This window comes from Furipterus horrens, unplaced genomic scaffold, assembly GCF_987537825.1.
Source record: "Furipterus horrens unplaced genomic scaffold, mFurHor1.1.pri manual_scaffold_7, whole genome shotgun sequence".
Taxonomy (NCBI): Eukaryota; Metazoa; Chordata; class Mammalia; order Chiroptera; family Furipteridae; genus Furipterus; species Furipterus horrens.
In genome coordinates, this window is record NW_028327177.1 from 88,752,554 (window position 1) to 88,776,561 (window position 24,008).

At 36.4% G+C, this 24,008-nt stretch overlaps 1 protein-coding gene across 2 annotated transcripts in view; it reads right to left on the minus strand.

Annotated features, from left to right (window-relative positions):
- Nucleotides 1-354: 354 nt before the first annotated feature.
- The window catches only part of PTPRG (protein tyrosine phosphatase receptor type G), a 721,348-nt gene continuing 697,694 nt past the window's right edge, over nucleotides 355-24,008 (minus strand). For both annotated transcript variants that reach the window (XM_090283906.1, XM_090283905.1), the window contains 10 exons: nucleotides 21,923-22,095; nucleotides 20,353-20,488; nucleotides 19,653-19,799; nucleotides 16,915-17,008; nucleotides 15,989-16,065; nucleotides 15,361-15,489; nucleotides 10,380-10,526; nucleotides 9,540-9,682; nucleotides 1,799-1,934; nucleotides 355-1,220 (listed from right to left, as the gene is read on the minus strand). In XM_090283906.1, the coding sequence (XP_090140032.1) occupies nucleotides 1,074-1,220; nucleotides 1,799-1,934; nucleotides 9,540-9,682; nucleotides 10,380-10,526; nucleotides 15,361-15,489; nucleotides 15,989-16,065; nucleotides 16,915-17,008; nucleotides 19,653-19,799; nucleotides 20,353-20,488; nucleotides 21,923-22,095 (1,329 nt within the window). In that variant the 3' untranslated portion in view covers nucleotides 355-1,073. The remainder of the gene's footprint in view (nucleotides 1,221-1,798; nucleotides 1,935-9,539; nucleotides 9,683-10,379; nucleotides 10,527-15,360; nucleotides 15,490-15,988; nucleotides 16,066-16,914; nucleotides 17,009-19,652; nucleotides 19,800-20,352; nucleotides 20,489-21,922; nucleotides 22,096-24,008) is intronic.

Sequence of the window (24,008 nt, forward strand, 5' to 3'; positions counted from 1 at the left end):
TTCAATTTAATCCTAAGTAGATGCATGGATGTAATTATGAGATTTATCATGAAACATCTGGCAAAAAGGAAAGAAAAGAATGTTAACTATATAGGTAGTTTTTATTAGATTGCAATATGAGTAATAGGGATTTTAGAGGACTAGTTTCAAAATTACACACCTGCAAAAATTTTCATAATTCACGTGCCATGAAATATGATATTATAAACCAAGAAGCCTTAATGCAGAGTCACTAAAGGGTTTCTTAATTGAGTTGTATGAAATATTGCCATCTCTGTTGTAAAAGATAGCCCTAATTTTAGGGTGTAGCTATTTCAGAGTCAAAATGGAAATAACACACATTGTCCACATAGCTACTGTGAAAACTGTAATACAGATATATTCTTTATTTTGACACAATTGGGCATTTTTTAAAGCTAGGCGTATAAGTTTATAACTAATAAGTGATGTTCACATGATGCGACTTTTAAACCTTCTAATTTCTTAATGGACATCTTCACCATCATAAATGGAACTGTTTCAATGCCATGAATTTGACAGACCTTCTTAGTAGTTCCCAATAACCTGTTCTTTAAAAGAAAACAATGCTAATTCACTCCATTAAAATATAGAAGGCATACATTATTGAATAATGTCTAAAAAGGATAGGAAAGGTGGACTGAGGAAAAACACAGCATTGCCTGCTAGTAGAAAGCAATTGCTTCAGCAATAATAATAAAATCAAGATACACTGTCATAATAAAGACCTTCACTGTACTGAACTAAAAAGTAGCATGTATGTTGTTACAGAATGTCACATCAAGATTTCCTTTAGTTTTAGGTTATAGGCAGTAACACTGATCATATAGTGCAAACTAGGTCAAATTGCGTTTCACTGGGGGAAATGAACAGAGGTGCAAATGCTCAGTAGGATACCATTAAGACATAAAATGGCAAAAAATAAATATCAAAACTTTTATCAGTGTAAAAAAGTAACTGGGTTATTGTATAACCTAGAGTCTGGCAAAAAAGGCCTCAGAAAAGTTCTCAGTCTTCAGAAGTTTTACAAAGTAAGTGCCCTGTCAGGATTCCAATCACACTAGAGATTCCATGCTCTCAGCAGGGTCCGATTCATCTGCAATGAGAACAGCACCATTTTTGTCCACTGTCATGGGACCATTTCCATTTTCTTTAGTGCTGACCAAGCTGAGCATTGCTTTATAGACAAACTGGTATTGTTCCTGAAAAACAAGAGGGGAAGGGAGATGGTTTGAGCCAGAGGACAGCTTAGTCATTTCATCTAACGTAGGAATACTAATTGTAATTGTAACTGTGAAAAACATACTAGAGAAAGAATATATATACATTTATGGTGTCTAAAAAAAATCATGTGAATCCTTTATAACCAAGACCTATGCTTTCTTCACATCCTTTTGATTTCTGTTAGCTTGGAATCAATTCTCAATGTTGACAGTAAATTAAGATATCTGCATCTTGTAACTAGAGAATACTTATACCTTAAAAGCAGAGTTTCTACACCTCAGCACCACTGACATTTTGGGCCAGATAATCCCTTGTTTTGGAGGTCTGTCTTATGCATTGCAGGATGTTTAGCAGTACCCCTGGGACTCACTAGATGCCTGAGTGCTTCTCTCCAACTCCAACTGTGACAACTAAAAAAGATTCTCCAAATATTGCCAAACATCCCCTGGGGGTGAGGTGAGGGAGCAAAACCACCCCCAGCTAAGAATCACTACTCTACAGGGTGAGCCTGAGTTTCAACTAATGTACAGGCTTCATAAACAAGCAAACTACTTACAATGTCTGTGAAGACTCCAGGCCTCATAAGATTGATCATTTTTGCAACCTGGAAAACATCCACAGCATTTTCATTCTCTAGTTGTTGGGACAGGGTGGTGAGGGCACATAACATTCCTGCCGAAACTGCTCCATACCTTGGGGAAGAAAATAAATGCTGTTTCAGATTTACTAAGGGACTGAAATTACCCTCACATATTTCTAAGTAGACTGTATTGACACTTACTCTAGAACACAAAAATGAAGGAAATACTAGACAAGGGAAGAGATTTAGAGGCTAAATCTTTAGATAACTGTGACATTTGTGAGTGTGAAATCTCCCAAACTGGTTTTTGTCAGATACATAGCCTGATATTTAATTTGAAATGGGAGGTTCAAAATTATACTTGGAAGAGACACAGAAGATTTGATGTTGGGGACAAGTTAGATGATATTATAAGAAAAACGATGTGAGAACCTTAACTAAAGGCTATTGGAAAAAGGTAAAAGGCTCAGAAAAAAAATTTTTTAACAATCCCCAAATACCTAAATTGAACTTATAAAACATAAGTAACAATGGAAATATTTTGCTCAACTGCAGTCAGAGAATTCTCAAAATGAGTTCCATATTAAGTAATTACTTTTGGCACTGAATTGGAATTTTCTAAACGAGGACACCTTCTATAAAAACCTTGAAAAAAGATGTTCTCTTTGCTTTACCAAACAAACAAGACTTAGAATTCTGAGTAATAGGTTTTTTCATCAGGCCAGGTTAGCAACTTCCGGCACACAGTTCCCAAATTAATGATATTATTTATTCCAAACAGATGGATGAAATAAAATTGTTCAAGGTGGTGTTTCTGGTAGAAATAAGACTAGAACCTAGCTGCCCTGTGCCTATTGTTCTGTGAAAAATGGTTAAATGTGCAGTTTCTGAATTATGTTTACACGAAATTAAAACATTATAGATGTTTTACATTGTTAATACAAATAAGACTAATGTCCCCCTAACCACCACCACAACTTTAGAGGCAAACTATCTAGAGATAAAAACTGTTACGATTTTAGATGCAGCCTTCCAGATGTAGGTATATTGATATATCTCAACTCAGCTCATTATTTCTTTCATCTGCTGAAGGCACACCAGACTTACTCATTTCTCTATAGATGGACGTTTGGGTGGCATATATCTTGTGTACATTAGAAGGTGTGTCATGTGTAGAGGAGCCAGGTCAAAGGTATGCTTGTTTTTAGTTTTAAAGACATTGCCATATGTCTCTCAAGTGGTTGTTACTTGTTTATACTTCTAGCATGAGAATATCTGCTTTTTCTCATCATTTTAAAGTTAAATGCTTTTGTTAATCTGGTGGGTGAAAAGTTGTATCTTATTGTTTTAATTTGCATTTCTTAATTATCAAAGAAGTTGAATATCTCTTTGCTCACTGACCAGCTGTATTTCTTCTTCTGAAATTGCCTATTAATCTACTTTAGCCATTTTGGTCTCTTTTAAATGGATTCATATAAGTTATTTTATATCATCTACGGCACATGTTCCACGTATTTTTTCCAATCTCTAGTTTCTCTTCACATTGTTTGTGCTTGCACTCAAGTATAGTTTAGGTATAATCAAGTTTATCGGTCTCTCATTTTTGGCTTTTTTGAAATCTTGTTTTAAGAATGCTTTCTCTAGCTCAGTATTTTACATTGTTCCAATTTTATTTTTTACATTTAATGAACTCATCTGAATTTTGTTCTGGTTTTGATGTAAGGTAGTGTCTGATTTTAGTTATTTTTCCAATGGGTAACCAATTACTTCAGCATTTAAAATTGAGCAGTCTCATCTTTTCTCATTGATTTGCTTTGCCTTTTATCATATACTAAAATTCTCATATATAGAGGTCTGTTTCTGAACTCTACTTTTGCCCTTCAATCAATTTGTCCATTTTTCCATTTTCCCACATTTGTTTTAATTTGTACAGGTTTATAATAAGTCTTGATATCTGATCAAACAAGAGTCCATGTTAATTTTGGCTATCTCTACATTTATTCATATTAATTGTTTTTAGTGCTTCAATTATAAATAAATTTTCATTTTTCACATGTACACTCATTTCTAAATACCTTTCTATCCCATCCTATCTCATATTAATTTTGAAAGTGGATTGTCAAGAAAGACAAAACATTATGTTACAATTTTGGTCAGGTGGCATGGAATATATTTGTCTGAGGAGATTAACATCTTTTTGAGTTTTTCTGTTAATGAACATGTTGTCTTTTCTCCATTTATTCAGGTCTTTCATGGCTTTCAATTAGACTTTACAGTTTTCTTCACAGTCTTGGCTAATTTCATTTTAGGTCAATTCCTAGGTACTTTAGAGTTTTTTACTAAGACTGGACTTAAGGCATTTTATGTTTTGTTTCAGTTAATAGAATGTCAATTTCACATGGTGAACTTGTATCCAGCCACACAGCAGAACTCTTTAAATCCTAGCAATCCGTGTTTCCTCTGAGAAATTGGATACATATTTATCTGTCAGTAATGCCAGTTTTGCTTCTTTTCAACTTTTATACTTCTAACATCTTTTGCTTTTACTGTGTTGGCTAAGACCTTGAGAGTTTTTTATTCTAGAACTGCAATGTTGTATTCTTTAATGGTAAAGCTTCTAAGTTTTTAATATAGAAGAATCTCAGTTCTTGAACTTAATGCATTTGGAAGACTTGTTTGAGAAGTCATTTGTTTGAAAACCAAATCTCCTCTGTCGCCTGAGAGGTGTCACTGATCATACAGATATCAGCATTAAAGGGTTATCGGGTAGAGAATCGAGACCCGAAGTTTTGTTAGCAACTGAGACATTTTTTCTATGAACAACTTGGTTGAGAACCAAAATGTTCGAGAACTAAGGTTTGATTGTATTAAATAAAAATATTTTACGCTCTGAGAAATAGCATAAGTCAAGTTAAAGAGGATTCTTTATACTTTTAGTTTGCTGAGAGTGTCTTCTTTGAGGGATGAGGATTATGAATGGGTATTATTTTATTTTATGTTTAACATCTATTAATATTTTAGAAATACTTTTAATAATGTTCTGAGTTCACTGAGTTTTTTTTTTATAACATTTAACCACCTCTGCATTCCCAGTGTCAATCTTACTTTTTAATGATGTATAATTCTTTTAATATATAACATACTGAGTTTTATTTGACAGTATTTAGATTTTTGTATCCATATTCTAATGAATAAGACTGGCCTATACTTTTCCATTCTGGTGCTAGCCTGTTTTTTTGGTTGTTGTTTGTTTTTTAATCAAATTAACATTAAATCTGCTCTCTGTGTGTTATCTGTTCAAATGCAGCCTCTCAGAACTTACCAGGGCTTAACAATTTTGAGAACTCATCCTTTTTTCCACTTCTTAGTAATCACTAACACGTGGTGTGCTCTTTCTATGTTGCTAGGCTGTCTTTTAGGTATTTTACATGCATCAACTTAATCTTCACAATAACCTATGGTAAAAGTGCTATTATTATTCCCATCTTGAGGTTGAAGAAACAAGGCACATTCAGGTGAAGTAACTGGCCAGAGTCTCATAACTTGTGACTAGAGCCTGTATTTGAGCTGATACATGTAAATTGGCTCAGAACGGAGACTAGCACATCTACCATATGTTCAAAAAGTATAATTTATTATGTTTATGATTGAAGGTTAAAAATGTACTAATATAGAATTATAGTTTCAAATATTTATTTTATGTCATTTAAAATATTTCTATTATATTAACCTTTTATTGGGTTGGCCAAAAGTTCATTTAGTTTTTCTGTAAAATGGCTCTAGTAGTGCTTAGCTGTCTTTCAAAATTCATTCAAAACAATTTTGTTAAGATTGTATTGTGACAGCTGTCATATCTGTGTGCATTAAATAAAACATCAAAATTGTTGAATTTTTGTGCAGCCATTTTAATATTAAAGATGGAAGAAAATACATAACATTTTTGGCATATCATGCTTTTTTATTTCAAGAAAGGAAAAAATGAAACTGAAATGTAAAAAGATTTGGGCAGTGTATGGAGAAGGTATTGTAACTGATGGAATGTGTCAAAAGTGGTTTGCAAAGTTTCTTGGTACTATTGACACTTTGGTCAAACAGTGCTTTTCTGTGAGGCTGTCTTATGCATTGGAAGATGATGTTTAGCAGCACCTGTGGCCTCTACCCACTAGAATCCAATGGCAGGAAATAGCTGACTTACTCAAAATATCCAAATCAAATATCGAAATCAATAAAGTTATTGGTGAAAATGAAGAATATGTCTTTTATTTTACAGAAAAAATTAAATGGTCTTTTTGGTGAACCTAATATTATAGAAAATGTAAAACATACACAAAAGTATAATAGTATAGCAACCCTCATGTAGCCATTACTAAATTACAGCAATCATCAGATCAAGGGTACGCTTATTCATCTCTACTTCCTTCCCCATGTATTTTGAAGCAAATTCCAAGTATTTTACTTATTAATATTTTATTATAAATCTCTAAAAGGTAAGGATTTGAAAAAAATAAAGAATCTGAAAAAATGTTACCACCACACCTAAGCATATTAACAATTCTCAAATATTTTGATGGAGCTACAGATAAATGGTAATTTTTTTCTTTGCCATATTCCAAAGTTGTATCTTTAATTAATTAGATTTACTACCCTCTTCCTACCCCCATTTCATTACTGTTTGTGTTTATATTAATTTCTTGTACTTTTTGTGGATTTATGTCCACCACCCCCAGCTTCTTAAGTTGAAACCTTAGTTTATTTTTAATCTTTTCTGAAATATGTGCAGCTTAGGCTATACTTTTTTTTCCTCAGTGTAGTTTGGCTAAATCATATCAGGTTTTGAAATACAGTACCTTCATCATCACTTAATTTTAAGTACTTTGTAATTTTTTTTTCAATACCGCTTTAACCCAAGAATTCTCTATGAGGACTCTGGAGTCTAGGTATAAAAATTGGGGGTCTCATTTCATTGTTGGTTTTTAATATTAATGCACTGTAATCAATGAATGTGGCCTTTCAGGGTATCATTTTTTAAAAAAAGTACTGAAATTCCATTTATGGTCAATTTATCTAAATAATGTGCTTCTGAAGAGACTATATGGTCTCCCAATACAGTCTTTCTTAGGTGCATATTTTTTATATAACTATTAGATCAGCCTTGTTAACTGTGGTATTCAAATCTCTGAATGTTATTGTTCCAATGTAGCCTATTGTTCAGTTTAAGAATTTATCTCTTTATTCATCTCTCAAAAAATCTCAGCCATTATTTCTTCCTCTTTAATCTCTTTCATCTCTTCATGGGTTCACCTCTTAGACATATGTTAAAACTTCTGTGTCTAGCTTTTATATACTAGTTTGATTTTAAATTTGCCTATTTTACTACTAGCACGTCTTTTATTTTTCCATTTCTTCCTGGTTCATAATATGTTTTTAATTCATTTCACATAGCTGTCCTTTAGATCTCTGAGCATATTTTAAAATCCTATTATAATTGACCTATTAACTCTGATGCACTATTTTTGTTGTTGTTGCTCATCATGTTGTCTGTCTTTCCTGACATGCTAGGTTGTCCCGAGTTGACCTTCTCCATTTTAGCATGCATGGTACTGATATATTTTAGGAGGGGAAGAATTAAACCTTTTGTAGTCTGTTCTAGTGAAACTGTTAAGACTCAGGATCTTTTTTGTTTTCTTCCTTAGCTCTTTCTTAAAGCTATCCACAGCCATTAAGATAGAGAAGTCGGGTAGTATACATTTTACTATGCAGTGTGCACTCCATGTGGCCCTTCCTCTATTTAGCCATTCTTAAATTAAAAGAAAGTTATCTACACAAGAAGACTTTAAACATGACTAGAAACTACATCAAATCAATGAAATGCACAGAATCGGTAGCATCAATAAGACTTGGTGAATGGGGGCAGGCTGGAAGATGATGAGTTTGGTTTTAGATAAGCTAAATATGAGGTGTTTTGTATGCAACCACGAAGGGATATTTATAGGTACAAAAGGTATGTAAGAGGAAACTGGCATTCAGAGTACTGCTGTAGATCTAGCAACTGTTTAAAAATTGTAAAGTTGTTCTTGAGTAATGTGGAAAAATAATCTCTATGGAATCACTTTTTTCCTAATGATCGATGGTGGAGGGATAAATGAATGAAGATGTTTCTTTAGTTGGTTTTAATCCAGATCACCTATATGATATTTGTAGATCCACTAATTTGGGGTTAATTTTCTCTTTTTTTATTTAGGCCTAAGAACAGCTATCTTTGGTTAATTCCAGAGGTGACACATTCAACATGTGGCATAAAATAAAAATCACTAAGAGAAATATACCCAAAAGCTGAATATAGATAAATGAAACAGTTGTTAACATTTTTTAACTAGGTGGTAGTGTTTAGTGTTTCTTTCCTTCTTCCCTAATAATGGAATACAAGATTAATTGCACTACTGACTTTAGGACAAAATTCCTTGGAGCACTATCGTAACAGCTAAATCAGTCACAGAATTTGGGCAGCAACATTAAGGTTTGGCCTGACTTGATAGGAGATGGTAAAACCCAGAACTAAGTTAAAAATCTGTTTCACTTTAGTGGGGAAAATCAACCTCTCTAAAAATAGCCTTAAATTTATGTTATAACTACCTACCCTAAAGTTTTATATGTAGTAGCAACTATCTAGTTATTCTGAGACTATACTGCTCTTCTAATCTTAATTCTTAATCTAAGTCAAGCCAACACTCTGAAATAGTCACTATCATCTCCTAAGAAAGCAGCCAGTAATATGGCTCACTTCAAATAGAAGAGAACTGTGGATTTGATGGAAAGGTTCTGACCTAGGCTGAAAAATCTTTTGTGTGCTTTCTATTGTTTCATTAATTCAAGGGAAAAAGGTCAACAACAAGCTTTGCTTTCAAATCTCTTAATACCTATGCTACTAAAGTAGCTGGTAATTTACTGAACATAATGTAAGCACTGAGAATTTGCTGGCCAAGGCTGCTAGCCACCTTGGAACTAAAATAAGAGATAAGGACATATAGTAGGTGCCATGTTGGCTAAAGGTTTGTGAGGTTCTTATACAACTGACTTGCAAGTTGGTTCCAGCTATGAAGTTTGTCTTCAAATATCTATATACCATATGGTCTATGACCTTTCCCCTCTTATTACAGTGGAAGGGGCTGGGTTTGAACACCATTTGTATCTTAGAATCTCTGAGCCAGGAGCAATTTGTTCTTTTTGAGATTTATATTCTTTATCTTTAAATCCCAAAGAGAGCACTATAAACTTCAAAATATACTGTAAACTCTAATACTTTAACTTTACTACTAATCAACTAAAACATATTTAAAAAGGTTTCTTTCCTAGTAAGTATTTGCTAAAATTCAGTGTAGGAATGTTAAAATAAGTGTAACTACTTAATCAACATACATAATTAACAACTTAACTGATTAATTTGTGTTACTGAAACATAAAATCTTGGAAAGAATGCAAATCTACTTTTCTAGGCTAAGATACAGTACTTCTACCTTTCTCGAGATTCACTCCAGGACAACCTGAAGTTGTCCGCGAAATTAAAACGCAGACAGAATCACAACACCTTGCACGGATTTATGTTAGAAGTGATACCGAATTGTCACAATAGGTTTCTAAAATCTGTCTTTCCTTTCCACTGTAGAGCAATGCAACAGGAAAAATGTTTGCATTTTAAAAATAAGCAGCAAATACATACTCATCATGAACAATGGTGGGGCCATCCCTTGTTAAGGCCTCTTCCTTGATGACATTGATAAGTTCAAAGGTACTACTTATGGGGGCATCTGGGTTAGGCCATTTGGGACACTGGAAGTGCCGGACTTCTAGGACGTAGTCATCCTGCAACCAAGACAACAAGAGTCTATTTCACTCTATACTCTGATAACTATAACTTGCTCTTGAGAATGCATACCTTGCAGGTAATTGAAGAATGCCAGGTTAACCAAAGTGGAGCTGGAAGAAGAAAAATACTAGGGTGGTCTGCCTGCCATAAAGAATGAGCAGCTCATGACAGTGAAATAGTAGAATTCTGTTTTGTTAAGACAGGAATTTCAAGTGACAATTCTGTTTATCTTTAAAATCAAAGAAACAAAAAAGGAAGGAGTGAGGAGATCATTTTAATTACTTATATAAGCCAGCTTTCCTTTTACCTGCCCCATAAGAAGGTGGTTATTACACATCAAAATGCTGGGTAACAAGAAAAAGTCTTAACAGTATCATCTCTGCAACATACTGCAAAATTTACATTTATATTTCTGATGGCAAAAAAAATAATTGAGCTTTAGTATATTATTTGTATAGTTATGTCAAAAGACCTATTTGTACATGTGCTCAGTCAGAGAAACTGCTTACATTTCACCTATCCAGCTGGGAAAGCAAATATTTGAAGGAAGAAAAAAAAGGAAGAGTGCATATTTAAAACAAAGTTATACTCGAATGCCTGGGCCTCTCTTGAGGATGGTAAATTACCTTAGTGTTACTTAGGACGATCCAGGGCCCAGATATCACTATGAGGAGGAACTGAGGTTTAGGTTACCTGTGTAGCTTCCAGGATAAAGTCATGGATGATAATTTGTTCTTCATTAGAGAGGCACAGTCTGTCTTTGCTGATAAGGGTGACGGTAAAGGCCTCACAGTTCATGGATTCTTCTCGACTTGGCCAGTACACAAACTCATCTTCTGCCTATGGGAACAACAGCAACAAAATCCTCTGCAGTGATGTCAAACATTTGTTTATGAATTTTCTTGCAAAATGATTTCTCATGTTTGCCTACCTCTATGTATATCCTCACTTAATCATGCTGAGTTAATTGGTTATTGCACTGTAAAACATACATTATAGTAATCATTTTCTAGCACTTCTCATCTATGTCACTGTAACAACCAAAATGCCTTCATAGGGAACACATTACCTGCATCTGAGAAGTGCTCTGCAATATAACAGTCATGAAAAAGGAGACAAGATTTAGGCCAACTAATTGCCTATTATTCACAATTGCTTAAGGAACCAATTGTTATTTCCTATGGATGATGTTAATAATAACAGTTCTACAGATGATTAGCATTTTGCGAAGGATTTTCATAACATTATCTATCTTATTTAATTTTTACAATATACTAGTGAAAAAGTGATTTTTATCACCTCCCGTTACAGATGAGGACACCAAGGCTCAGAGAAGTCCAAAGTTGTCTAAAATCACACTGCTAATCAATATTAAGGGATAGAAACTTTTTTGGAAAGAAGTTGTATATAAATAAGCATTCCCACTGTAAGTACAAGGTGTTCCTGAAAGAAAAGTTAATATGTCAATGTTAGGTTTCAAAAGGGGATAACAAAGAAAGTCTTTCAGCTTTGAATCAGGCATACTTCAAACTGTTCATCTGTTTTAAGATTAAAAGTAAATATTCAGGTTTGATACTTGAATTCTATCCTTAAACTATGGATGCCCAAAGAAAGTTAATTGTTGCATAGGTGGGAGACTTTGTGAGAAATAGTGATTTTGATAATATGCCCTCCTTCCACATGTTTGCCTGTAATTTATAAATTTCTATGGGCATCTTCTTGAAAATGCTTAGATACTACTATGGGAGTCAGAAATAATTCTGAATAGTGTTCAAAACAAAGAGGGTTTTGTTTAATCTTACAATGTTGCATTATAAATGAGCCAACAGTCCAATAAGACTTATCACCCTTTCAAGTTTCAATATAGCTTATTGCCAAGTACATTTTTATTTTTAAAGATCAGCATAACGGGAAGCAGATTAGCAACTGGGTTTAGGCTATACAAAAGACGTCTGTAACTGTCATGTGTTTCAATACGTTTTATTCAAGAAAATGGAAGTAGAGCCTTTTAACAGATATTGAAAACAAGGTAATGATGGACAGGGTCACTAAATTTAACCAATATGCACAGACTAGCACAGGATTTATTGTTGTATGTGATCCTGAATAAGTTAATCTCTCTGAGTCTTAAATTCCATAGCTGAATAGTGGAAATAATAAAACTACCTACACCTCAAAGAACTTTTATGATGATAATATGAATAGTAAATTATTGAATTGGTCTAAAGACTGTCAAGAGGAATTTGTGGAAGAAGTGTAGAGAAAAACTTTTGAATACAGTTGGTAAACTAGGGAATTACCTGATCATCTTGAAAGACTGGGAAAAATAAATCTTTTTTTTTTTTAAAGATTTTACTTATTTATTTTTAGAGAAAGGGGAAGGAAGGGAGAAAGAGAGGGAGAGAAACATCAGTGTGTGGTTGCCTCTCTTGCGCCCCCAACTAGGGACCTGGCCCACACCCCAGGAATGTGCCCTGACCGGGAATCAAACTGGCGACCCTTTGGTTTGCAGGCCATCACTCAATCCACTGAGCCACACCAGCCATGGCAAACCTACTTCTTAATTCAATAGGTACTGAATTATTTTTCTTATTTTGCTGACAAATACAAGGTCTGTGTAGAAGGTATCCAGCCATATAATATAAAAAAGAGAGATTGTACATAGGACAATGATGCCTCAGTCCCCTTCAAAGTAGGCACCTTGGGAACTCGCACAGTTCTGCCAATTCCCATCAGCTGCCCCATCATATTTTCCTGAATTTCATCGATGGTCTGAAATATCTTCCCTTTCAAAGGTGATTTTAGTTTTGAAAAAAGCCAGAAGTCACAGGGCACCAAATCTGGGCTGTAGGGGGCTGAGTCACCTAGGTGAGTTGATGTGTCACCAAAAACCTCTGCACAATACATGATGCACAAGTGGGCATATTGTCATAATGAAGCTGCCAGTCAACAGGTGCCCATAGCTGCGGCCTTCTGAATCATCCAAATGGTTTCTACAGAGGGATGTTCAAGCTTAATGCAAATCTGATACAGATTTGTTGCTCTACTCGCTCAGTCATTTTGAATGTAATGGCCACAAAGTACACATGCTCACTCAACAGCGTCTACTGCCCTCACTGACTAGTATAGTGAAGTTGTCATTGTTCATGCATGTGCATTCCAGTACACTCTTGGCTGCCATGTTACAATGTTACATCGATGTTGCCTAAACCATTCTCATTATATTAACAATGGCTGGACTTTTTCCAGACAGACCTTGCATATTATATTTATATAGGTCAAAGATGCCTAGGCATCTTTAACAGTGCTTTCTGAATTAGGAATTATTGCCTTTTGGACTATTCACAGAATTGTGGTCTTGTTAAGTTACAGGAGTAATAAGCAATGAAACAAATTAGGCATCCAGAGACATTATTTTAAGGAAAAACTTCAATAAACAAATCTGACTGGAGCTGAGAGTGCAGACAAGTGTGATTCTATGTCAGCCTCCCTAGGCCTCAGAAACACTGAGGTGATGTGTTCCTGGGCAGTCCCTCTATATCCTCACTGTCTGCAGACCATTTATCCGCTTATTTGGTCTAGTCTTCCCATATAAATGCGCTTATGGTAGATGTGGTGACTGTCCTCTGTTACTAACTCGGCCAACAAACAAATGTTTTAACAATCCTAAATGCCTCCAATTCCACGTGCTAACAGAATAGACCACTACTGTCAACTAATTTTCAAATTCACACTCCAGTTTTTAGCTTTGGATTCTTAACTTTGTTGCCATTCTATCGTGCAGGAGCAGCCTTGGTATCCTGAAGTCGAGCAAAATGCCACACGACATAGCAGAGAAGTTCCTACTGACTGGGCACACAGTCAAATGCATATCATGCAGATGAGGGTTCAATCACACACACTGTTCTTCCCTGATTAGAAATGCACTACTCTGATGCTCATGAAGGCTGATCCTCTGTTTCTGTTTTTGTACTGACTCCCTGTGCTTCCTGTGCTTCCATGTCCTTACAGAACCCAACTAAATCGGGGATTCAAGAGAGCTAAGCACATTTAAGCTTATTTTGATAAACTTGTTGACCCTTCTATATAGAGAGCCCAACAGAGAAAGACTAACGGGAGGAAAAAGGATCGTAGTTTCATAAAGATCTTAAAAGTAAGTTGTAACAAAATAGCCTTTCCTTATCTCCTTCCCTGTAATAGATCTGACTTACCTATGGCGGGGGGAAAAAGTAATGACATTACTTTTGATACAATTTTTTTTTGGCAGGGCAGCTGTGGGTGGGCAGGAGGGGAGCAGGAGGGGCAGGAAACATTTCCATGATATGAGTGGGACATATACTATAGCAAAAATGATTAAAAGCATGAGCTCAGGAAACGGGTGACTCAGGTTTAAATCCTGACTCTAATTATGCATGTATGCTCTTGGGCAAGTTACTTCCTTCAGTTTTCCCACCTATTAAATGAGATAATAACAGTATCTAGTGTCATAAAATTGTAAAGGGAAATGAATGAGTTAATGTATATAGAGTAACAAGCAAAGTTCTGGCTCAAATGTTAGCTGCTATTATTATTTAATTTTCAAAAGTGACATATAACAACTAGGACATTGGGTTAGGGTCATATATTAATGAGGTTAGCAAAAGGACCTTTTAAAACCTTCTACCACACAGCCATGTACAGTACAAATGAGTTGTGCTATCACCAGCATCAGAGAACAAGCAATGGAACTGATCGGGAGGGTAACTGTGAGACTACAAAAGGAATCTGTACAGACTTTAAGATGAGAGTTCCCAACCATCATCAGCCAATCAACAAACAGCAAGTGCTGGCGAGGATGTGGAGAAAAGGGAACCCTAGTGCACAGTTGTGGGAATGCAGACTGGTGCAGCCTCTGTGGAAAACAGTATAGAATTTCCTCAAAAAACTAAAAATGGAACTGCCTTTTGAATCAGCGATTTCACTGCTAGGATTATACCTGAAGAATCCTGAAACCCCCAGTCAAAAGAGCCTATGCATCCCTATGTTCATAGCAGCACTGTTTACAATAGCCAAGTGCTGGAAACAGCCTAAGTGCCCATCTGTAGATGAGTGGATTAAAAAACTGTGGTACCTTTACACAATGGAATACTATGCAGCAGAAAGAAAGAAGGCACTCCTATCTTTTGCGACAACATGGATGGAACTAGAGAGAATTATGCGTAGCGAAATAAGCCAGGCAACGAAAAACAAATACCATATATCATCACCTAATACAGAAAACTAATGAACACCACAAACAAAAGAGCAAAATTGAACCAGAGGCATGTAAAGAAGGAGCAGAGTAATGATTACCAGGGAGGAAGAGGGGAGGGATAGTAGGGGGGTAAGTAGGGGCAGGGTCTCATAAAGGAACTAGTATAAATAACCCATGGACATGTACAACAAGGTGGGGATTGACTGTGGGAGAAGGGTGGGCTGAGTCGGGGGGAGCAATGGGGGGAAAAGTGGGACAATTGTAATAGAAAAACAATAAGTAAATCAAAAATTAAAAACAAACAAAACAAAAAAAGAGATGAGAGGTCTGAATTCCCTCCCCAGCATCTACAGACACTACAGCCCTGTGGCAAGGTATCGAAGTAATTTGTGCTTATGGCCTCACCGGCTCATTAATACATAGCAGATGTGCTTTACTCACCAAGCTCTGGTTGTCTGGCAGCATGACAATGATCTGTGCATTATGATCCCAAATCATTCGCCAGAAATCTTTCGTAGTATGTGGCAGAGGATGCTGGGTTATAATAAATTCATTGCTCCTATAATAGCCCTTCAGTTAGAAAGATGAAAAATAAGTGATTGTGAGTGTTTTATTATAACTTTACAGTAGTAAAACGTATTCATGAAATAAGACAACACTGTTTTGACCATACTGAAATAACAGAAGAAGGCATTCAGTGCATTTCGTGAGTTTTTAGATGCACTTCTGCTAACATGGGTAGACAGTTTTCTCTCCATGTACAATTCACTTCTAGTTATCCCCGCTGTTTTTACTTAACAGTAATTTCAACATTTTTTCAAAGACTAGATGGGTGAAATTAACAATAAAAATAATTCCTTAACAAGCATTTTCCTTAATTTAAGCATTTTTGTACCCCCACTGATTAGGCGTCTTTTGTTAGAGGTCCCAAGATATGGAAATCTCTGTAATTTTGATAATTCACATTGAGAAATTCTTTGAAAAATGAAATCAGCCACAAAGGTGGTGTCTGCTCTTTAGCACCTCTAAGTTTAATTGACTTTATCTATAATTAACTGTTGACTCTCACCATGATATAAGAAGCATTAATATAATCTGTTCCTTTCATTCCAGGCAACGGTGCAAGGCCCACTCGAGCACGCTCAGCTGTCATGTGGAAAAAACAAAACACCACATTTGCCTGTTACACACAGAACCAACAGTGCTTTCTGAGATTTACTTGGTAAGTTATATATCTCCCTGGCTCCCCTTTCTTTTTAAGACTTACCTATATTTTTAACCAAGCTGAAGTGCTATCAGCTTAGGCAGAATGCAAAATGACATTTTGCTACACATTCCCAGAACATCAGCACTGTAGGAGTAAAAGTTTACTGCGGGACAGGTTTTCACAGCACATCACTAATACTCTGTGCAGAGATGACAGAGGGTTTCAGATAAATTTTACTCTGGTTTGACATTCCATACAATTGTACCACTATATTTTACTTTCTTCCTTTGCCATCCCCGTATCCCCATCTTTCTCCCCATGAAGGGCTTAAAACACTGCCCTTTTCCAGTAGAGGTGGTCTCTCCAGTGATCACCCACGCCTGTATCCTCTGCTGTGGCCTCTGTTATCTGTGCAAAGATCATCACCTATCAACAGTGCTTTGAGCTCAATAGCCAGAGTACTTCAGTGATGTATTTACCATTGCACAGATTAATCTGGGGAATCTATGTTTTAAAGAAGTGTTTATGCCACAGTGATAATGGATAACAATTTATCTTTTTTTATTAAGCGATGGTAGAGGTCACCTAATTCTTCAATTCTGAGGTGAACTGAAACTAGATTTCATGTCCCATTGATGCAGCGACTTGCTGGCGCTGGCCCGACCTTTGCTGTCCTGTGCGTAACCTCTCCCCGTGGTGGTAGCAGCTGCCTCTTTACGTGACACATTACATCCAATGAAAAAGATCCTAACACACTCAACCAAGGTAAACCGATTTTGAGATCTTACATGGCACGACTGAAGAGTTTCTGTTCTTTTCTTTGTTACACTCTTTCTGAGCACTAAAGCATTCCACATATTTTGCATTACATTGTGTGACCAGCTGAAAGAAAAACAACATTTCAGTCTTCATTCAAAGGCAAATCGTGGACATGCTAACCTTATTGTGATAATCATTTTGCAATATATACATACATCAAATCATTACCTTGTACACCTTGAACTTATACAGTGATATATATCAATAAAGGGGGAAAACAACAATAAAACAAACAACCAAAAAGGATTACTAGCATCTGCTTGATGATCTGGGAAAAAAATACCAATAATCAGATTACTGAGGAATAAAAACAGTTTTATGTCCCTGAGAACATTTTTTGTTTCCCTAGTGGTACTTCTCTCAATTATCTTAGTTTGTCTGGATGCATGTGCTTTTTGTTGTACTTTGACAGACTTCCATTTTATTTATAAATGAGTAGTTAGGAGGAGGGTCAAGGGCTCGGACTTTCCTCCAGCAGCTTCCTCTGCTTAAGCAAAGGGAAAAATCAGAACACTTTCATATAAAGCGAATGTCACCATAGGGAATGCTGCTACTTTTGATGTGAGGCCACTCCTAAATACAAGCACCACCAAGCAGGCTCATGCCCTGAGTTGCTTGGGACAGGAAGCAGATAGTTAGCATCCAGGAGCAAACTCAGGCTGCAGAGTTAGGAAAAAAACGTGAGTGTGAGTCCTGGCTACACTGTTTATTGGTAGCAGGAGCCTGGGCAAGACACTTCCCGCCTCCGACCTTGCCTTCTTTCTTTATAAATGTGTGATCATGTCCATCTTATAGGATGCCTGGAAGCTGAAACACAGGTGGGGCAAGAGTAGGTTTGCAGTTTGAGTATGTGAAACACAGAGTTTATTCTTGTATTATTATTAATTATTGTATGACTTTCTATCTGAACAACTGTAACCTTATGCTTTTGTCCCACTCTGTATTTATAAAGGTCCTAAAACTGCACATTTTACTCAGTAGGCCTTCGATAAATGGTATTTATATTATGTTTGCATTAATGTTAAAGGGTATTAAACACAGCAACATTTTCAAGTTCTAAGTAAGTGGGAAGCCTGTCAGGTGTATGCTTCTCTTACCTCTACGATCAGGTGTTAGGCTTCTTTGTGACAGGTACTATGTAAGTAATAGATATTTACTGAATTAATGTGGATTTTTCTGTTGATGTCATTGCTTTTGTGAATTTTTTCTTGTAATTCCTCAGGCACCCAGAACTACACTAGGAAGAACTGCATCAGGTAATAAGCACTAATCATATTTCTTAAAGAATTGACTAAGATCTCAGCAATGAACTGACATTGTTCTAGGCTGTTTTCAATAATGAGCCCAGTCCTATGGTTATTCTTTCTGCTTATATAAATAGGTTGAACCACTCTGTCCTTCCTCCATATATATATATACACATTTTGGTCCATCTGAATAGAGGATATGGAAACCGTCTCTTCCCAGTGCTTTAGTACTAATGCCAAAGGCCGTGGATGTAGTTTTCAAGTTTCTGATTCTCATTTTTTTCCTTCTGCTTAAGTTCTAAAGTCGTTAGTGTCTGTGAAAGGACCAATTATCTGATTCCCAATGGAATAAATTATTTCTTTGATGAATTTTTTAAAAAGTAGGTATAAAATATTATAGAAATATAACAGGTAGCATTTAAGAAATGTTGTTACTTAATATTTTTTAAGAGCTCATTTTAAATATATAAAATGAGATACTATGTCTCCACTATGAATGACCTCAAATGGTATTTAAGAGTAGTTTCGACACTGTGAAGGGAGAGCTAGAAATCTGAAATTGTTATGACCAAACTGAGTGAAATTAATCTTTTTCACTTCATCTCACTTGTTATACTTTGGCTGACTGATTTCTTCAGGTGAGATTCAAATGGAAGTATTCAGAGTCTATGGAAAGTTTTACCATGAAAACTAAAATTGTAAAAGTTCATCTAGTTCTTTCCATCTTGATACAAAATGAGAAATTACACATAGAAAAATGTGCACACACACACACACACAAAGAATTTAAAAGACTGAGAGACTAAGATATAGGAAAGCACTTAGTGATCAGACATTTGAAAGTTATAATAAATCCTTTGAGATAACTCAGCTTTTCTGGTCTTAATTACTTTAAAAGTCCTTATAGTCTCTTTTTCTCACCATTACTTCAAGTCAACTGCACATAAACCTTAACTGTCTTTAAACTTCTTCATGCCCCTAAATAAGAAAAAGAACAATCATTTATGAAAAGTTAACTTTCCTCTAGTATTTTTTAGTAGATGTTTTTCTAGTTTCTAAATTATCTGCTAGGACAGTCTTTATTTATTAGAGCAATATGTCAACAATAAGCATTCTTAATAAGGATAATATAGATTAGTTTAGAAAAAATGCAGAGGATATTATTTGGACTGTAAGGACTTACTCAAAACACTATGTCATTGTAGTCAGGGACTGGTGTGTTTGTTCAGATAAAGCTGTAAATTGCTCAGAAGAAACTACAGCACTGCACTATCTACTTGGATACCGACAATGCATACAGAGGTTGAACTCAGTATTTGTTAGTATTACATTTGAGGAGTATAAATAGCAATCTATTTCAGCCTGTAGGTTCGTGCAAAAAAGACATAACCCCAAACTCAAAGCATTTCTTTACTTCCTTGCCTTTTTTTCCCCCCAAAGAAATGTATGTGAAGCACTACCTTGAACTGTTTTTCCAGTCTTGTCTTTCCTCCTACTCCTGGTATGAGGATGCTGTTCACATAGCTATGCAGTTGACCTGAAGATACTTCAGTCTCTTTTCCAAGAATGGCTTCCAGCAAGGCATCATGGATGAAAATATACTGCTCCTAAAAGATACAACATATGGTAGTCACCTCCATCTTATCCATAAAATCTACCGTTGATGAACTCTTCCCCTAACAGGCACATCACCGTGAATTCCTTCAAGCACTCACAGCTATGTAGTTTGCCCCAGTACTTACTTGGTAACTTATTTTAAGGTAGAGACTGTGCTGAGTGTAGTTCTATATTCCATAGCATGCCCCAAACAGCAGGTTCAATGCAGCATGCAATGGACAAATGTGTGCTCAATGCAGGGCTTTAGAATCACTCTCTCACATGCTATATACATATTTTCCACTCCCTATAGCATTGAGCACAGCCCTAGACACAACTGTGTCGGTTACGTAAGTGCTTGTGTAGTTGTTGAGAAATCCAAATTTAAAATCCACACAGAAATGGAAAACTGTGAGCCAAAGAATAGTATCATGGCCAGGATGCCTTCTAATACAAACCTGTAAATTCTTTCAGGCCCTAGGAGAATGAATCTGTCTCCCAGGATCATTCAACTTCCGGTTAAAGAATGTGCCAGATCTCATGACACTGGCAGCCATTCCTTACCTCAGTCTGGACGAGGTAGTTACGCTGTGTCCTGATATGCTTCAGGAATCCCAGGACATTGACTGTGCTTTTGTCTTTTATCTGTTGCAGCATGCTGTCTATTACAATGTAGGTGCCTGTCCTGCCCACACCGGCGCTGGAAGAAATGGGGACACTCTACTAGTACCTCTTGCTTTATCATGTCATGGACTGCAGATTAGAAAAATTACCATCATGATGGCCAATGAGCATAGAAATAACCCTGATGTTTAGATAGGTTATCCATCCTGGGTAGTATCCAGATTTTTTATTAGGACATTTCCCACTCCATGAGTCTTGATGGGGAGCAAAGACTGCCTTATACCACAGGACCCGCAGAAAATGCTACATATGAGCTATCCCAGCCTCCTGAGGCAGCAGCTATCTCCACGCTAGAGCCATGGCTGCCGAGGCACCACGGAGGGAGCTCTCCTTGCTGCTTAGGTATGTGCCGGGTTCTCCAACTCTCCCGGTGGTTCTGGGGGTGCCTGTTATCCTTTCAATATACCCCCTGCTGCCCAACTCCTCCAGTCTGCTCAGTGTGAGAAAGTTCCTATTCAAAGGGGTGCTTTCCTTTAATAATCCAGCTATAGAGTAAGTGTCACATCTAGACAATTTGGCCTCTTATTCACATTTCCTATTGCTATTAAACAAAAATATGGAAGATCCAAGTTCTGTGGTACTGAATAGCAAGGTCCTTTTGGTAGAATTCTCCCCAGTGGGTCCCTGTCTCATACAAGTCTGTTGATACCCAAGCCCTTTTGATAGACATTTCAGTGATTCCTACATGGGTTATTAAACATGTACAGTTCTCATGGGCCTTTAAACAGAAGATGGGTTGCAATTTCTGCAAAGGACCTTGCATAGCATAAGAACAGCTCAAAGAAGTGCTTAGAAAACGATGTGCACAATATTCATTTGAATACCAGAGTGAAAATAAAAAGCAAAGAACACAATTACAAACAAAACTCAATAAAAGCATTTTTTAAAATAACCAACTAAGGTTGTTTGAGGTAGTTAAAGAGAGAAAATGGATTTTACAGAAGACTTTCCCAGTGCTTTTTAAAAGTTTATATAGCACGTATAAACTACAATTTTGAAAATAAAAGCCTTTCACATATACTGTAATAAATATTATTTTGAGGAACCCACAAGAAAAGCCATATATAAAAACTCAACATTTCTAGTGTGGAAAGCTCTAAACTTGTGTTTAAGGTCAGATTTTTACATATTATGAGCAGCCTGCAATTTCCCTATACACAATGGAGATTTTATTAATAATAAGATAATGTTATAAAAACTAGAGATTCATTCTCTAAGAGTAGATTGTTTTAACCTCAGAAGCATCAAATCTTAATATCATGGGAATAGTTACTGTACGTAACCCTAACAGGTCTTATTGGTCCCAGTTTTCAATAGAAAACTCCGTTTCTAAAGCAAACAAAACAGTAGCGGGGCCGCAGCAGTCCAAATTCACAAGGCCCACACCCTCTGTGCTGCCCACTTCAGATGCAGAACCCAGGCAGGAGGAAGGGCAAGGCACCCGCCTCACCTGCAGTGCACCAGCACAGGGCCCATTTCTGGCATCTGGGCTGCAGAGGATCTCCTCACGAAGGTCAGCACTGGGAGGGCATACTCAGGAACTCCCATGTCAGGCCACTGTGTGTAGTGATATTGGATCACTACCCTTTCATTCTGACGGCCCTTGGGATTTCCCTTCTGACCCTATGAGAGAGGTGAAAAAAGACATCTTGAAGCTGAGTGTCAGCATTCTGGATAAAAATGATGTAAGCATGTTAGGAAACAGGACCTCTGATCTCATCCTAATGTCCCTGGACCAGGTTAGTTCTTCGGAGAAACTGTCCTCACTAGACGAGAAGTATCAGACATCTCTTAGATGAGGAAATGGCTTAAGGTTATACCAAGAATGAATGTTTATAATCAGTTTTTGTTTGTTTTTTATTTGGAAACATATTGAACACTTTGCAACTGCCTACAAGGCCTCCGTTTCCTGACTTCTAGCGCCAGAAGGCCTGAGTGCTCTGCTTCCATTTGACTGTGGGCTGCAACTCCCACTCCTTCTCCACTGTCCCGGTGGGACCTTCAGGAGCCCAAGTGCTGTCTGCTGCTGCGCATGCTCCAAGAGGTGTGGGGGGTACCCTAAGTGACAAATGATTCTCTGTCGCTACAGTCAGAGGCAAAAATAATTTATCTATCACTTTTATAAATGAATTTTTCAGAGTAGTTTCCCTTTAAGTGGCTGAACTTTTTACATCTTAACTACTTTGGATGAAAAATTTCTCCAAACAGATCACTTACTATGATATGTCTTTCCTTATTACCAATACCTCTAAAAATAAAAATAAAAATTTTTGATGACTCAGGGTCATTAATAGATGCACATTGAAGCTTGTAGGGTGTTCAGCCCTGTGCTACAAAGACCCTGGGTGGCTTTGATTTCTTAATTCTTCTGTTAACTCTCATTTCCTGTCTTCCTCATTTTTAGTTATTACTTTATCCTCTTTTCAATGTGCACAACACCTGAAGTCCCACATGACTTCCTCCTCTGACATAAGCTGTTTCTAAAATAAGAGTAAGGGGCTGTGTTTAAATACCTGAAGGATTTCCACAAATAATGGGCTTTATAAGTATAAATTGATTATTGGTTAGCTTGAGCCAGCTAACAGTTCTATTACAGAGAACACAGATAATACAGTGCTACTGATTTTTAAACACTTCAGCCATTCTTAGGGAAAACTATACATAGAAAGGACTGCTAACCTTTGACCAGAGATGGGCTTCAGAGCCACTGAAATTGTATATAATAATTTGAGTAAATGAATTTCTCTGGAATTCTACAGTTTTGACATTCTCAAAGATGTCTAAGACTCAAAAAATAAAAAATTAAGATCCGGTGCTACAAACAGCTGCTATTTCTAAGTCTCTGTAGAATAACGACTTTACATTTTCTTAATGTATCTATCTAGAGTTCATAGTACTGCTGTACTGATCTGGGTCTTGATGGGGCAGTGGAGTTTGAACAAGAGGAACGGGAATAACCTGAACATTTCTACAAGGTGTGATTCTCAGGATGTTCATAGATCTACAGAAAAGGGTTTTATTGTAAAGTACCACTGGGAAACGCTAGGCAAAACAAAGTTTAATAGGTTTCTTAACTGTAGCACTTTATTCCCTTGTGGTCACTGTACATTACTAAAGGGGGGATATATATTGTGTAGCATCAGTTTCCCGTACTTAGTAGGTAGCAGGATCTGATTTTTTGCAAGCATCTTGCAGACTTAGTATTCCTTGAAACACGCCTGGGAAACAATGCTTTAAAGCTGTTAGAAAATTGGAATTAAAAAGCTAACTCAACAAACAGATGCTGCCATATCTGCTAGTTACCAAAACTTAAGAAGACCTTTTTAAAAATGAAGCCTTCTTCATGAAGAGATTCAGAACTCAATCAGGCCAGTTAAATTCTATGTGCTTTGCCAATATCTTTCACACAATACATTGATGTCAATCAAAAGAGTTGTGAAGAAATGTTTTAAAATACTTTTAAAAAATCAAGTTGGTTATGAGACTTGGCCTTGGTTGTACTCATTTTCATACAAGTTTAAAAAGAGACACCCTGG